This window comes from Lynx rufus, unplaced genomic scaffold, assembly GCF_022079265.1.
Source record: "Lynx rufus isolate CCGP_SWC_20201006 ecotype Redwood Valley unplaced genomic scaffold, mLynRuf1.p SCAF_8, whole genome shotgun sequence".
NCBI lineage: Eukaryota > Metazoa > Chordata > Mammalia > Carnivora > Felidae > Lynx > Lynx rufus.
Window position 1 is genome coordinate 117,142,265 of NW_025814896.1, and position 17,942 is coordinate 117,160,206.

Consider the following 17,942-nt stretch of genomic DNA (forward strand, 5'->3'; position numbering starts at 1 on the left):
TGGAACTCCTGCACCACTGAGTGGGAGGCAGAGATGCCAGATAGGAGGCTGCAGAGAGAGCCCGGCCTGCCCATGCTTTGGTAGCATGAATTTCACTCTAGAAGCAGCCCAAGGTAGAGAGGCAAGAAAAGACACAATCAGATATGTTTTTAATCCTACATAAAAGTCACTGTGGTTTATTTTTCTCATTTAAAAAGGAACAGATGAAAACAAATAGCCCAATTAAAACTTGGACAAAGGACTTGAATAGACATTTCTCCAAAGAAAATATATAAATGGCCAATAAACACATGAAGAGATGCTCAACATCGACAGTCATTAGGGAAATGCAAATCAAAACCACAATGAGATACCGCTTTATACCAATTAGGATGGCTATTACTTTTTTTTTTTTTAAAGGAAAATAAATACTGGTGAAGATGTAGAGAAATTGAAATCCTTGAACAATGCTGGTGGGAATGTAAACTGGTGTGGCCATGGTAGAAAACAATTAGGCAATTCCGCAGACTGTTAAACATAGGATTGCCATATGACCCAGCAATTCCACTCTTAGGTATATTCCCAAAAGAATTGAAAGCAGGGACTCCAACAGATACTAGTACACCCATGTTCATAGCAACATTATTCACAATAGCCAAAAGATAAAAACAACCCAAATATCCATCAACAGATAAATGGATAAACAAAATGTGGTATATACACAATGGAATCCTATTCAGCCTTAAAAAGGGATGAAATTCTGACACATGCTACAACATATATGAACCTTGAAGAAATTCCATTCAATGAAATAAGCCAATCACAAAAGGACAATGTATGATTCCACTTAGGTGAGGTACTTAGAGTAGTCAAGTTTATAGAGACAGAAAGAATAGAAGTTACCAGGGACTGGGGTAAAGGGGTAACCAGGAGCTTCTCTTTGTGATGATGAGAAAATTCTTAATTGGATGGTGATGATAGTTGCACAACATTGTGAGTATACATAATGCGGCTGAATTGTACACTTAAAAATGGTTAAAATGGTGAGAGGTGCCTGGGTGGCTCAGTTGGTTAAGTGTCTGACTTCAGCTTAGGTCATGATCACACGGTTCCTGGGTTCAAGCCCCACACTGGGCTCTGTGCTGACAGCTCAGAGCCTGGAGCCTGCTTCGGATTCTGTGTCTCCCTCTCTCTGCCTGTTTGTGCTCTCTCTCTTTCTCTCTCAAAGAATAAATAAACATTAAAAATTGTTTTTAATTAAAAAAAAATTTTAATGGTTAAAATGATGAATTCTATTTACATATTTTTACCTAAATAAAAAATACCAAAAAAGTAATAGGTGCTTTGGAAAAATTAAAAAACACATGTGTAAAAAAATATTCTACCCACTTAACCTTTTGGTGAATACCCTTAAGTATTTTCTTTTCTCATATACATATTCACATATTTATTATATTTTACTATATTGGGGTCACACTATCCCTGCTGTCTTGTAATTGCATTTTCCATCTAGAGATAGACTGTGAACATCCTAGGTATTTATACAGCACAGTGGTTAAGGAGGTAAGCCCTGGAGACAGACCACCAGGTTTGTGTCATGGTTCCATTGCTTACTCAGTGGCCAACTGAAGGGCCCTGAGAGATCACCTAACCCTCTAAGCTTGTTTCTTCATCTCTACCTACAAAGGAAATGATAATAATAGCACCAAACACATAGGTTGTTAAGGATTAAATTAGTTCCTAAATATGTATAAGCACAGTGCCTGCCACTAAATAAAAGAAAGCTATTGTTATTATTGTCAGTGTTAGTTAATAATCCTCACCTGTTCCTCAAGACAATCTTTTTAGTGGCTTCATGAAGTACTTTATCACATAGATATACCATACATTCCTGAACTAATCTCCTATGTCCAACATTTACCATTTCTAAATATTTGCTCACATAAATAGTGCTACGCAACTTTGCAAAGAAGACTTTATAGATTACTGTTTTTTAAAGCAGACCCCTGTAAAGGCAATTGTTGGGTCAAAGAACATGTACAATTTAAGATTTTTGATTCGTGTTGACAGACTACCTCCCATAAAGACTGTGATATGCAGAGGAGTGGAACAACTTTATCTATAACAACAAAGAGTCAGAAACAACCTGTCTAAACTAAAAAAATAGTTTAAATGTGATGTTCCTTTATTGGAACATTATACAAGTATCAATAAATACATTTTCAAAGCCTACATAAGATCCTAGAAAATGCTTATGACACAATGCTAAGTGAAAGAGCAAGAAAAAATATATTTAATAGAATTATAAATTTTAAAAATCATGTGCATGTGGAGGAACAAAAAACAAGTAAAATAGAAAGTTTGAATAGTAAGACACTAGATAAATTATTTTCTCTTAATATTTTGTTTTTCTAAATTGCATTTAACAAGCGTATACAATGTTTATAACAAAAAAATAATTTCACTGGGCAAGTATGACTTGTCCCTATCTTTGAGGGCTATTATTGAAATTTAGTTTCACATTGAAAATAGGTCTTTAAATAAACACCCATAGTAATGAAGGCAGTATTTCAATTTTCGGGCTGAAAATTTTTCAGATACAAAGTCACCTTCTTGACCTTATCCATATATTCAAAGCCTGTGGAGCTTGGAGATTTCTACTGCATGCTGTTGGAATCAGCAGCAAGATCAGCAGACGTTATTTCCCAAAGGAAATGAATCTAAAGGACTCCGGGAGATATAGCTGCTTATATGTCACCCAAACAGAGCCCAGCTACTTTTGTGAGGGCTGTAGTCCAGGGAAGAGGCCTAAATGTTCAGTCATCTGCGTGAATCTCCTAGGCTCTGGGCCCCTCAGTCTATGCCACATTGAGCTGAGAGGCAGGTTAATTGATCTCTCTGAGCCTCCATTTCCTTATCTAAAAAGTTCATATAATCATCATATACATACTTAACAGGTTGATATGAAATCAAATGCAGTAAACCTTGTAAAATGTTAACCCAGTGCCCAGGACATGTTAGCTACTCATTAAATATTAGCCATCCTTATCCTATTATCCTATCCTATTATCATCCTATATTCTATATTTCACTCACTATTTTTAAAGATAACGGTGAAGCCTAGGAGAGGTGGCTTGTTGTAGTTTCATGGAAAGGGCCACAGATTTGGAGTCAAATGACCTGGAACGTAATAGTGGTTGAAGCACTTACTTATTTCATGACCTAGGATGAGACACTTAATCCTCAGAGCAGTGCTGTCCAAGAGAAATATAATATGAGCCAAAAATGTAATTTTGGATTTTCTGTAAAGCACATTACAAGAAATAAAAAGAATCAGATGAACTTAATTTTAATAACATATATTATTTAACCCAATATTATCCAACATGTAATCAATAGAAAATTATTGATGAAATATTGTAACCCAATATATCCATTATCCAATGTGTCATCAATATAAAAATATTGATGAAATATTGTATATTCTTTTTTCTGTAACTAAATATTTTAAAGTCAATATACATTTTATAGCAGCTCCCAGTACAACCTGGAAGCTACATATTCATCTGAAATATTTTATCTGTATTTCATAAAATTTATAGTTGAAAAATTAGTTTGACATACCCAAGTTGTTCACATTTTCCCAATAACTGAATCAACTATCAATTTTTAAATTTGAATTAAAGTTAAATAAAATGAAGAATTCAGTTCCTCAGTGCATGAGCCACATTTTGAGTACCAGTAGACATGTTAAGCTCGTGGCTGCCATATTAGGCACAGTTACAATTGGAGATAGCCTGTATTTCACCAAATTATTATTAGAGTGTTATATGAGAGAGTTTTATATATCATAAAATGCTGTCCAAATAGATTACTTCTCCTCCCAAAGTCACTGAGCTAATGAGATGTAGCTTAGGGACCAGAATCCTGCCAATATAATGTCCATATATAGACATTTGAAATTTAAAAAAATATTCATCTTGAGACTTTCCATTTTTTTAACTGTGATCCATAGGAAGAAGTATACTGTACATAACGTGGTACACAGAAACGCATGTGCACCTGTGTGTGTGTGTGTGTGTGTGTGTGTGTGTGTACATACAGATCAATAGCCATTATTCCCCAAAGGAGAATCACAATGTGGATATTTTTAAATTCCATTCTACTTTTTTTCTCCTTCTAATTTCCTCCTCTTTCTCTTTCTCCTTTTCTTTATTTAATGTTGGTCATGACCCACTAAATTGATTTCATGGCTCACTAATGGGTTATAAACCACAGTTTGAGACACACTGATCTGAAGAGTCCAAACTTCCAGGCATATTAAAAATTGATTTGTTTAGTGTTGTAAATAATAATCCTTCCATAGCCACGAAGCGGTTCAAAGGGAACAGTGTTCTCCTCAATATAAATAAGAAGAATGACACTATTCTAGATAAGATACAAGAAAACAAGTGAATTATCTGCTCTTTTGTTAAGTAACATTTCTTTATCCACTCAGCAAATATTCATTGAGGAAGCACTGTCCCTGTCACTGTGTTAGGCACTAACAGCTGGCCCAAGACAGACAAGCTCCCTGCTCACAAAGTCAGCTACAAAACAACCGAAGCCCTTGCTGCAGTGGCTTAGCCAAATAAAGATCTTGGGTGTTTTGTTTTATTTTTCCCATGAGAAGACTAGAGGCAAGTAATGGTGCAGGTGTCCAACAACACCAGTAGTGACTCAAGTCCCGTTACCTTTCTATTCCACATGCTCTTGCCTGTCACTTTATAGTCGGAAGACAGCTGCCATACCTCAAGGCCTTCTGTCCATGTTCCAGGCAAGAAAAAAAACAAGCAGAGGGGTGAAGTTGTCCCCAAATTCTCCAGCACATACAGTTGCCAGATAAAACAGGATGTCCAGTTAAATGTGAGTTTCAGAAAAACAACACATAATGTTTTTAGTCTAAACATGCCCCGTGCAATATTTGAGACATATTTGTACTGAAAAAAATTATCCACCATTAAGGAAATTCACATTTAACTAGGTGTCCTGTATTTTTTTTAATGTTTGTTGTGCTGATAGTGCAGAGCCTGACATAGGGCTCGATTTCACGAATCATGAAATCATGACCTGAGTTGAAATCAAGAGTTAGTCGCTTAGCCAACAGGGCCACCTATGTGCCTCAGAGATGTCCTGTATTTTTATTTGCTAACCCTGGCAACTCTATGAGCACAATTTTGCTTACATTTCATTGGCCAGACTGTGTCACATAGCCACTCTTATCTATATATAAAAAAAAAAAAAGAAACTGGTGAAATCAAGTCATTTGTTAACTTGAAATCTCAATAAAAAAGAAAGTCAAGAGAGAAGGAAGTTGGTCGGGGGTTGAGTGAGCCAACCTATAGTATCTGCTACAGCTCAATTCCCCTCTGACCTTCCTTGTACATCATAGTAAGAAATTTGGGTTTTAATTCATGGTCAATGGGAAGCTATTGGAGAGTTCAAAACAAGAGAGTGACTAAATTATATTTAAGAATATGACTCTGGCTGCTGTGTGTGGAATGTAAGGGGAGGAAGGTAAGCAAGAAGTGGGGAGACCAGTTGGAAAAAACCCAGAGAACTCAGCATAGCCTCAGGCCTGCCTCAGGCAGGCCCCTCACCATCCTGCATGTGGTTCCCTCTTCTAAAAAATGAAGATTTGGTCTCTTAGTGCTCCATACAGCATGCCCAGAGTGGCAAGCAGTGCCATGGTGGCCTTCTCTTGCTTTTCGACTGCATCACTTAGTTGTCAATGTTGGCTCATGTTTTGTGCTCCGTCTTCAACAGAGGAGCGTCTGAGAGCCAGTTCATGGAACATCAGAACTTACTATTAGGAAGCTAAGATCCTGTGAGACTCCTATAAGAAAATGGGTAAAAGATTGCTTTTTAAAATTTTAATTAAAGAAAATCAATGAAATGCATAGACAAAATCTGCTCTGTCTTAGCAAAATTTAATTTTTTTTTTTCAACGTTTTTATTTATTTTTGGGACAGAGAGAGACAGAGCATGAACGGGGGAGGGGCAGAGAGAGAGGGAGACACAGAATCGAAACAGGCTCCAGGCTCCGAGCCATCCGCCCAGAGCCTGACGCGGGGCTCGAACTCACGGACCGCGAGATCGTGACCTGGCTGAAGTCGGCCGCTTAACCGACTGCGCCACCCAGGCGCCCCATGTCTTAGCAAAATTTAAAAAGTAACATGGACGATTTTTATACCCTGACATCTGGGACTTAAAGCAAAAATTGAATAATCTGATTCCAGAGCTAAGAACCTATGCGGGTAAGGCAAAACCTGATTTCATGCTTCTCTCCCTCCAAAGGGGATTTTGTTACAACAAAGGCACTCTGGTCCCCCAACCACCTTCCATTCCTGCCCCGCCTGCAGCAGATAATTTTCTCTCTCCTTCCTCCTGCTTCTCATGGAATTAAATCAATTGTTTAGTTTTCATTTGGCTTCTCCTTTCTCCCTCTCATCAGATCAAGTGCTTTTCTATTTTCCTTGAGGATTACCAAAATGAGCTCTTAGGGAAAAAAAAAAGGTTTCTCAGCACTTTAGCTTCTGTTCCTTCTATTTATTTGCTTTGCCTTTTATTATCTGGTTTTTGCTGACATCCCAGGACACGCATGTGGTATATAGAGGTTATGGCTTTTTCCCTTTTTCCTAAATAAAACCTGTTGGTTAAAAAAAAAAAAAAAAGTGTGTCCTCAGAAAGATTTATCGATTTATTCTTTTTTAAGAGGGTCAGAGATCTAATAAGGCATCTGTATAAACATACACACATACACAACGATATACACATTTATATAGCTATTTATATGCATGCACACACAAATATACACATACTTACTACACACACACGTGTAAATATATTTTTGCTTCAGTTAACTTGGATATTAGATGCAGTTTACAGAACTCCACCAAACATGCAAATGTGCTACTACTCTGGGCTACAACTGAACTCATAGTGTTAAGATTAATAATACTGTCAAGGAAAATCAACTCTCCCTACCTCCCTTCCCTCCCTTAATGAGCACACTTGGTTTTTCTAATCATTTGATCTCAAAAACTGGTATCATTTCTCTTCAAAGTGCTTCGCAGCGAAGGGGCAGTAAAGCAATACAGTTAAGTCCTGGTGGTGGAGGGCGGAAGAGCTAATTCCAAATATTTGACATCACAGTGGAGTGAGATGGTAAAAGTACACAGGGCTGGGACTGGAGGTGCTGGGTCCTACCACAGCTCAGCTGCCCGCTCGGGAGCTCATGCCTATCCCTTCATCCCACTGGATCGAGTGTCCTGCCCCGCAAAGTGAAAGGTTGCATCAAATGATGACCCCCAAGAGCTCTAGGTCTCTGAAGTTCTAAATTTGTAAATTAACCCACTATTAGGCAAAGCATGCCAGTGAACATAATCCTACCTATCCCTTCCTTTAAATTTCAAAATTCTGCACTAAAACCTAAAACCAGAGTTGAGGATAGGGTAGCAGAATTCGAATTTGAAAAATAAACAATAAGAGAACTCTTAATGTGGTGTTCATGTGTTTTGGCCACTTTGTAAGACCACATACACAGAGGAGAACTTCACATGCTGCCCAGCCATAGGGGACCACCGTAAGCTCCCACAAGTGATTTCCACGTTTATTTTTATTTTTGGGACAGAGAGAGACAGAGCATGAACGGGGGAGGGGCAGAGAGAGAGGGAGACACAGAATCGGAAACAGGCTCCAGGCTCCGAGCCATCAGCCCAGAGCCTGACTCGGGGCTCGAACTCACGGACCGCGAGATCGTGACCTGGCTGAAGTCGGACGCTTAACCGACTGCGCCACCCAGGCGCCCCCCACAAGTGATTTCCAAAGAACTCACCTGTCGTCTCACTGGCCTAGCCTTAGCCTGTGACCTTTGCAGATAGTCAGATGGATGGGCTTGAGACCATCTTCTGAGCCTAGTGTTCAGACCTATGAGGGTGCAGAGAGAGGAAAGTGATGTCAGGAGCAACAGGTGTCTTGCCAGAAACATCATCACAGGTTTCTATCATAGACAGATGGGGACCAGGGTTCCACTGGACAAGAAGTCTGAAAACCTTATTTTGAATTCCAGATCCACAACAAATTTGCAGTGTGATCTTGGGCAATCCTTAGCTTCTTTGCTTCTTGGCTTTCTCCCCAGTACAGCTAGGGGTTAAGCTTTGTGACCACCATGTTTGTCTCTAGTTCTGACATTCTGAAAGCCAGATATGGATGTAGTGCTTTTAAGTCTCATCAGGGAGAAAACCCACGTGGTAACTTAGAGGAGCCTCTCCAGAAGCAGAATGCTGCCATAAGGAGCTCAGTTCTTGTTGAGAGGACAGTTTAACATCAGACTAACATAGAAGATTTAAGATTTAAGGGATGCTGTAGATACAAATATAGTATTCACCTTCTACGCTACCTTTTTTTTTCATGATTTTTTTTTTCCTTTCTCAACTCTGTGCAAGTGATCTCTAGAGCAGAAATACATTAGAGGCAGGTTTCCAAAGCATATTCCATGGTACATCATACACAACAGCAAAAGAGTTCTGATTCCAAAGGAATTTGGGTAATCTTAAGTTTATAGTCTACTCTTAAAGAGTCATGACTCTATGGTGTACTAAGTTTCTAAGAAACCTTACAGTGAAAGAGCCCATTTACTTTTGTTTGACCCAATAGTCCTCCAACTTACTTGATCCCAGAGCTTTCTCCTGAGCCCTGTCAACACCCTGTGGGGCTGGTGTTCAATGGAACGTACTGTGGGGACAGCACCCCATTATTCCCTGGCACTGCATCTAATAGCATACGTCTTATGAGGCCTGTGTGTGTCACATTGTACTTCTTCTGTCCATATTCCAGCCCATTAAACTTTTGCTGCTCCTTAGGTCTCACCTAATATGAACAGCATCATGACCCATTGAATGAATAATAGCTTATAGTAATGACTTAATAGTTTAATTGCAATATGGACAATTAGCCAATGATGGTAGAATCCTGTGTGATTTACTGAGATGGAAATCTGTCCATCCATGCATTTGTTTACCAGTATTCTCACTCAAAGAACATGATTAAGAAGCTTCTGGTTCAGGATGGCAGGTTAAGCACGCACTTGTCTCCTCTCCTGCAATACCACTCAAGTGATAATAAAGAGTTCAACAGAGGAATAAATTCTAACTAGCAAACAGAACAGGAGAAGAAATCATGAGCAATTTCAAGAGCACAAAGCTCTTGATGGAGGAACTGAAGCAGCCATAGCTGAAAAGATGCAATAAGGGGCTAGAGCAGAGGAGGGAGCCCATCTGCTGGGAGGCACCACAGTGAGTACTGACAAGGGATCCCCCGGAAGGATGGAGCAGAGTAAAGAGAGGGAGAATGGTTCCACATGTCTCTGCTCCTTCTCAACCCCAGTTTTCCAGACTAAAAGGTAGCAGGATACTTAACTAGAGGGAAAAGAAGGAACGCATCTCTGAAAGTTCAGGTGGACTGGGGCGCCCGAGTGGTTCAGTCAATTAAGCATCCAGTTCAGCTCAGGTCATGATCTCAAAGTGTGTGAGTTCCAACCCCATGTCAGGCTCATTGCTGTCATCCCAGAGCCAGGTTCCAATCCTCTGTCCCTCTCTCTGCTCCCCCTTCCACACTTCTCACATGCTCTCTATCTCTCTCTCAAAAATAAATAAACATTTTTTTTAATTAAAAGAAAAAGTTCAGGTGGACTGGAAGAACTAAAACTGCTGGCAGGAGTGTTCATACCCAGAGTGGTGTGTCCATCATGCTGACGCTGGGAAGCAGGCATCAGCAAAGTGGCCAGGCCCTGACGCCATCAGGCCAATCCTGACAGAGTAAGAACCATCTATGTACACTGAAGTTCCTATCAGTATCGCTGGTCAATCCTGTTGTTTAAACAAAAGGTGCTGATTCAGGATCACTCAGCATATGAATAGCCCAGCAGAATGAAAAAGAAATATCAACAACAACAAAAAAAACTGATCCCAGAGAAAACAAAGACACATTAGGTACCAGAGATTAATTGGAGAGAGAAAGCTCTTTAGAAAGATTCAAGGCTGAGAAGAGGGGAGAATGAAGGTATGAGAGAAATAATAAAACAAATTTACTGGAGATGCAAGAGGTGTGTGTTTTCTGATTGAAAGAACCATCAAATGCCAGAAGGAATTTTTATAAAGATCCATATCTAGATACATTGTCCTGAAATTTTAGCAACTCAGTGTTAAAGATCCTAAAAGCCTCCTAGAAAAGAAAAAGCATATTGACGATAAAGAAATTAACAATAAAACTAGCCTCAGACTTCTCCTCAGTCACACAGATGTCAGACAACACTGAAATGAGGCCTTCACATTTCTGAAGCAAAATTTCTAATCTAGAAACTATAGCCAGGAAAGCTATTGAGCAAGTGTAAAGACAAAATAAAAATATTTCAGATATTCAAAGATTCACAAAGAAGTTTCACCCAAAGGAAGTTTCCTAAGGATGGTAGAACTAATGGAAGATCCCAGTGAAAATAAATTCCAGAATATTGGCTGTGCAGAAGCCCAGAAAAGCGACTGGCACAAATTAAAATAGGAAATCAGTGTCTTTGAGAAGAAGGGAGAGATTTTTTTCAAGGAATATATAAAGGCGTTAGTGATACAGTATAAAAGGCCAATAGAAAATAAATAGAAAAAAGAAAGAAAGAAGGCAGAAACAAAATAAAAGAGAAGAGCAACTAGAAATTTCTGGAAAAACAAACTGCACAAGAAATTCTGGATTCAAATAGAAGGCGAATTAAAACATGCCACAATTTTGACAAGTGACAGTGTAAGAAAAAGACTATTCATTTGATCTGATGCTAGAAATATTCTTCATGAAGTAGGTTGTGTTATTTCGACCTATAGAGAAGATCACAAACATAACCCTTCTTCACTGCCCTGGGAAAATATAGTCATCAGTATAAAATCTCTGTCTACTGGTTGGCAAGGTTTAGCATCAATCTGTAAACAAACACAAGACTTAATCACTCGTATGCAATGTTGACGATGTGAAAGAAAAGCCCAGCTGACCTGAGAGGTGGATGTGGGTGAGGAAATTGCAGAGAAGGACAGAAAGACCAATAAATAGCCTCAACTTTTAGTGAGGAGAGCCAGGTGGTAGTGTCTAAAACTCATGGAACAAGTAATAAATTGGAAAGTTAACAAGGTAAGCAATAAAAAAGTAAAAAGGTTTTTAAAAACAGTCAAGAATTAGAAGGGGAAGAGTGCCATTTTTCTAACTGTCCCATCATGTAAGGAGCCTACAACCAATAAATAACACGACGATCACCATAGTTAGAATTGTAAAGGCAGCCACCAAAAGAAATTAGAAATCTTTAAAGATGTCTCTGGGATTTGGAGACTTGGTAGCTTTAAAAAATTATTATTATGGGGATGCCTGGGTGGCTCGGTCAATTAGGCTTAGGTCATGGTCTCACAGTTCATGAGTTCGAGCCCCACATCAGGCTCCTGTGCTGACAGCTCAGAGCCTGGAGCCTACTTCAGATTCTGTCTCCGTCTCTCTGCCCTCCCCTGCTCATGCTCGCTCTCTCTCTCTCTCTCAAATGTAAAATAAAACATTAAAAACTGTTCTAAATAAATAAATAAATAAATAAATAAATAAATAAATAAATATTATTATGAGCAATTCAGAACTCTTTGACTTCCAGCCACATGCATGTATTACTTTGATTTTTAAAAGCCGTTGAGTACCTGCTGTATGGCAAGCATTGTGTTAAATACCAGGTATTTAGAGATGATACCAGCCTTATAGCAGAAGCATCTACAGAAATAAATGATGCCGATTTAGGAGCCCTTCCCAGAAATGTGTTTGTGTAAATTGGAAGAGAGGAAGCAGGGCAGGGAATCACACTTCACAGCTTGGCCGATTTGGCCAACCGATTAAAACTGTTGGTATAGAACCGCCACAGAGGTGAATTAGGACAAGCCTTTAGGACTTGGGGGCTTGGAGACTTGACATGGTTCCTTTAGATTGATAGTATTCTAGGCAGGCAGATAGAGTTACTGACAGTTTAGAGCTGTAAGGGTCCTTAGAGAGACTCCATCCAACCCTTTCATTTTACAAACAAAGGAGGCTTGGTCGTGGCAGAGCTGGTCCTTCTGATTCAATCCTTCTGATCGCAAGTTTAGTAATAGATAAAAGGAGCTCCACGTTAAGACGCCCTTCTGAGCATAAAAATCAACATTGTTCACATATCTGCTAAGGGCTCCGCACCATACTGGCCACTTCATGCATGTTATTTAACTTCATCTCCACAACAGCCACATGAGGTAGGCTACACCCATATTAAATGTGAGCAAACTGAGGTTTAACAATTTTAGATAATTTGTCTGAAGTTTAGAATTAGACACAGGGCCTGGACATGAAAGAGTCTGTCTGACTTCAGGGTTCATGCCCTTTGTTTTCTGGCCCATAATTTGGTACCCTGCTGACTGAGATAAGAGCCACACATCCCTATATTGGTGACCAGAGGTAAAAATAATGACCATTTCATATTTCATGATTGAGCATATCAACATGATCCACTAATAAGGGAAGCATGATCCTGGCACTAAGCAGGGCTCTTTGATCGGCTTCTCTGCTCCCCCATGGCCCACCCTGGGGGAGGGTCTGTGAGCTGCCCAGCCATCCATCTTAATTACGAGGGACCCCGGGAGCCTTTGAGTAGCCCCAAGCTATTCTGAGGAAAATAAACAAGAAACAGAAAAGAGGGAGGGGAGATAGAAATGCTCACTGACTCTAAAAGATTTATACTGACAATATCCCAAGGAGCTTATGAAATGTATTTTTTCCTTTTTTTTTTTTTCTTTCTTGAGACGGAAAAGCTGCTGATGAAGAGATAGCTCTCAACTAGAGTTTCATTGACAGTGAAAATACTTTAAGCTCAGGCTCTTATTGATAGTCCAGTTGCACAAAATAAAATTCATATAAACATCATCTCACATATTAGAACTGGAAAAATAATCCATCTTCCAGTCAACTTTGAAAGAGTCCCGTTATTGAGCTACTGAATTACAAGGACAGAATTTACATGTGTTTCCACACCCAGGAGGGAAGAACACTGGTGCAGGAGAGCCCCAAGTCCAGCACCTGCAGTATGATTTTCTCCTGCTGGGAACTTGAATTTCCCGGGGTGGGGTATGCGTGCACGTGCATGTAATCTTTCTGAGAAGAGGAGAACATCTCCTTCATCTTGCCCACATTCTTTCCCTCAATAGCTCAAACACCTGTTTTCAGTATGACTTTCCACCAACCTGAAAACATCCGAGTACGATCTCAGACCAGGGCACAGTTGTTGCTTCCATATGTGTGACATGCTGCCTTCATCCTAAACCCAGACCATGCCCCGAAGTATCTAGAGCAAGACTGTGCCCCAAGACATGCTTCCAGGACTCTCATCTACTCTGGATAGACACACATCAATCTGGTATTGGATACCCCAGTCAATTCCAGAGTCTATCCCCAACATGGCACCTTTGCTTACAATAGTAACAATCTAAACATGTCACATTTGCATTTAGTCACATCCCTGCTTAGTGTAATTAGTACTATAGGATGAGGTCAGGTCAGTATTGATCCCCACCATTCCCCTACCGTACCAGATTAACCTTCCTGAAGCACCACTCTGATGATGTCACTTTCCTTCTCAAAAACCTTTCCAAACATAGAAGTGAATACCTCCAGCCAGGAATTAAATGTCCTGTATGGTCTTGCCCCACACTCGGTGCCCTAGTCTTCCTTATGCCCCAGCCTTGTCTTCAGGTAGTACCCCTCTGCAGCCAAGTGCCTCTACACATTTTCTACGTTTATGCCTTTACTCCTCTTCCCTCAAGCCCCGCATGGCCAGTTCTGCCAATATCTTTGTTTTTCTCTCCCTTTAAGACCTAGCTCAAAGGTCATCTTCTTTATGAATCTTCCCAACTGAATCTAATGTCTCCTTCCTGGAGCCTCCCAAAGTGCCTTACCTGTAGATGTCTTATGACTTTATAACCTCTGCTTTTGATTGTAGTTATTACAGTGATCTCATCACCCCTACTGGACCTGGAGTTCCTTAAAAGCCAGCACTGCGTCTGGTTTATGTCTGTGTCCCCAGGGCAAAGCCAGTGCCTGGATGTTTGATCAACAGTGGAATCCAGTAAATGAAATTTGAGGGCAAGAAAGAGTGAACAGGGAGCCAGTGAACAAATGGATTTGGTTCAGTACCCCACTGCCTGCCTTCTTCTCTTCCTCCCCCTCTGAGTTCCTGAGCTGTACAGCTTGGCCACAATGCACCCTGATCATGTTTTAAGATAAGGGATACAGTGGGATAATGAGAAACATATAAGGTAAAGAGCACTGGTTAGGAATCCAAACCCCTGGAGTTTGATTTGGAGTTTCAAATTAAGATGTTGGACAAGTCATTTCTCCATTTTGACCTCTAGTCTGCTTCTTTAGGAAAGTTAGGGCATCATATTATGTGATCTTTAAGTCCTGTCTAGTTCTGATATTTGATTCTATTCCCTTTCTTCTACCTCTGTACCCATGACAAGAATACCTCTCCCATTGTAAAACAGAGTAATAGTATAGATTATTTACTGAGGGTTGTAGAGCACTTTCCACTGGCCCATCTGCCATGCTGAAACTTCCCAACAATTACAAAGGGTGCAGTTTGCCATGCTGACCCCTGGTGCCCAGTCCAGCTCAGAAACAGTCTTGCACTGACCTCATCCTGATTATAACTGGAAGTCACATTTATCTACTTCCAGAATATTGCAAATCTCCAGTTCCTAACACAATACCTTCTCCTTAAAGAATGCTTCTGGTAGGGATCCCTTCTTTCATCTGTATCATTCTCTACTGCTGACTGCTAGTTCATTTACCTACCTGGTAAATTGGGTTGTCTATAGAAGGAGACCAGCTTGAAGTGCTCAGGAGTGGTTTAAGAGGGCTGAGCACTCATTAGCTGGTTCCCACTGGAGGAGTCGGGAATCTTGGAATAGTCTTCCACTGCAAAAGAAGCAGCATCAAATGGTCCAAAACTTCCGTGCAGAAGTGTGACAAGTGAAATTAATGCATCAGAAGGAATGCCTGGAACAATAAAATGGTGCTGTGCTTTTATGCTGACAGTAATCCCCATGAATACAGGTTTCTTGTAGATCACTTGGCCTATACTACTGGAATTAGGGTTGGCTTGCCCCAGAGGCATATTTTGCCACAGGCACGGCACCAGAGAGGATTTGTAGGGCTTTCTTTATGGAGACCAGTTACAAATCCACATGACGCATAGACTCAAGAGCTGAAATGGATCTTAAGAGATTATTGAGTTCAGCCAACCCTTCTCACTCGGTTTTATAAACGAGAAAACTGAAACCTGAGAAAGTTAATGCTTTGCACAAGATCACTCAGCTAGTAACCAAAGGAGCATGAGCTGTGAACTTGACTACTACATAATAAGTGGCCCAAATGCTGCCTCTCCAAGCCACCCACCTGTCAAGGAAAACCTTGAACTGGTCAGAGTTATTTGAGATTGTAGAGCCAATCCATACATTCCTGAGAAACTCTGAATTGGCCATAAATAGAGTGCTAAGTTGGCTTGAATGTGATATGGAGAACTCAGCTTTTATTTAAACTGTGACCTGTAGGGTGGCCTGAGATGCCCCCAGAGTGTGCTTTGGTTTGTAGGGTTTGGAAACACCCTACATGGATGTTTACAAAATGGCACTAGTGTCCTGGCTCCATTCTTGGCACATTTTGGAGGCAGCGACTATTTAGGCTGTCCCTGTAGACCAGGCTGTAAATCCATCAGAACATCTTAGCATCTGGGTTGGGTTTCTCATGCTGGTTATTCTATGGGGATTAGGTAATACCCCCTATTTTTCTCCAGTTGCCTGTGAGACTTTGTTAATTGTGCCTATTTGCTGACAAATAATCTGTAAGCTATCATCTCTACTTTAACTTAGAAGACAGTTGAAATCAAGTAATTGATGATTTAATAGGGGCCTTCCTCTCCACCCAAAACTGGGTAAAGTACTCCCCATGCTTATCTCATACAATCTTTGCAACCACCCTTTGATATAGGTGTTTTCATTGCCATTTTACAGATGAAGAACCTGGGACTCCAGTACATAGAACTAGTGAGACAGGGAACTAAGGTGAGAGCCTTAGTAAGTCCAGAATTACCATTCTCTTGCTTCAGGCTTTCTTTTCACAAAGATGATCTAAGAAAAGGGAAAGAGGGTTGTGTGTATGTGAAGAAGGTGAGAAAGGCCTACACCATTGCTGACTTTAGTGCCATTGGTCTCTCTATCCTGCCACGAAGATGCTGCTGGTGCTATCTGTACACACCTGCAGAGTCACCTTGTCTGTCTCTTGCCAGGCTCCTTCCTGCTCCTCAACACCTCAGCAAACTCCAAGCACACCATCCTGAGCCCATGGATGAGGAGCAGCAGCGAGCACTGCAGCCTGGCTGTCTCAGTGCACAGGCATCTGCAGCCTTCTGGGAGGTATGTCGCCCAGCTACTGCCCCACAACGAGGCTGGAAGAGAGATCCTTCTGGTACCCACTCCGGGAAAGCATGGGTAAGTCCCTCCGCATGTCCAAAACTGATGATATAAAAGGCCATTTGGCTTTTGGCTGCAAATTTCCAGAGTCTGTGACATCTACTTAAAACTCACAGTCATCTTTCAATGGGTAGGGTCCAGATTGAGCCATTATTGCTAATATTCCCAAGGCAGTGTCTCGGGCACTGTTCTGTAGGGCCCTTTGGCTGCCCAGGCTGGTGGTCCTTCCAGAGGCCAGAAGACCAGCTGGCAAAGTGGGCATTTAACGAGTGGGTGTTAAAGGTATTTATTTCCCAAAGTACAGATGGAGCCAAGAAGAAAACAGCCAAGGGGAGTGTTAAAAGGCCAAAATGAAAGTAATTTAATATGCTGGAAATGGGATTTTACCATCAGGACTTGAGCAGGTAGGGAAAGAGCAAATCATTGTAGCCACCTAAGCAGGTCGTGCAGGAGTGTGGGACCCCAGAGCAGAACTGGTCAGGGATACCACAGTGGTATCAATTCAATAGAGATTGGAACAAGCTTCATTCCAGAACCTCTGAGGCTTACACAATACTGAAATCACACCAGATACCCATGTCCGTGAGCTCCTCAAGCTTCCAGAAGATATTCATTTGCTTACTCAGTGATCCACTGGGCCTCTAGAAGTAGTAACATTGGAAAGCAAATTTGAACCAGGGTATCTCTGTGCATACCTTTTTTTTCTTATTCCATAAGAATAAATGCCATCATAAAACCCCACTTTTGAGGGGCCCCAGATCTGATTAGTTTATAATCAATGGTGAAAGATCTTTCTTTGTGGCATGTTTACAGAAGATAGAGTTCAGATTTCTATCTAAGCTTAGAGTTAGCTTCTTTCTAAGAAAATATCTTTCAGAGGAGTCCCATCCGAACAGTGATATTACCCATTGTTTACCTCCATGGTGTGCTGGGTCAGGAGGGGATAGCCTGTCTACTGCTTTTCCAAAAGGTTTTTTGGCCTCCTTAATAATTTCTTGAAAATCTCCACCCTACTCTCCTACTGCTGACTCATCTGTATTTAGCTGTGCTTCAAAAAACTACAAGCTCCTACAGTCCCAGGAGGAATAAAATCTTAGCTTCAAGAAGGATGTTGTCCCCATACCTAAACCCTATATCCTTCTTCAGGCCTCTGAAATGCCTCGTTGGGCTGGATGGGACGGTCCATCCAGCCAAGTACCAAGTACCTCTGGTACCAAGTACCAAGTACCAGTACCAAGTGCCTCTTCCTATGTTCTCCAGAAGTTAGGAATGTTGGGTGTCCGGGCTGCCTACTGTTTTAGATGAGCTGTCCTTGGGACCGAACTTCCTTCCAGCATGGCCTCCCTTTCTTGGGAGAATCCC

At 40.8% G+C, this 17,942-nt stretch overlaps 1 protein-coding gene across 1 annotated transcript in view; it reads left to right on the forward strand.

Moving 5' to 3' along the window:
• Positions 1–17,942, forward strand: part of ALK (ALK receptor tyrosine kinase) — a 674,721-nt gene that overhangs the window by 344,551 nt on the left and 312,228 nt on the right. Inside the window, exon 4 of the mRNA XM_047068721.1 lies at positions 16,397–16,598. Coding sequence (XP_046924677.1) covers positions 16,397–16,598 — 202 coding nt within the window. The remainder of the gene's footprint in view (positions 1–16,396; positions 16,599–17,942) is intronic.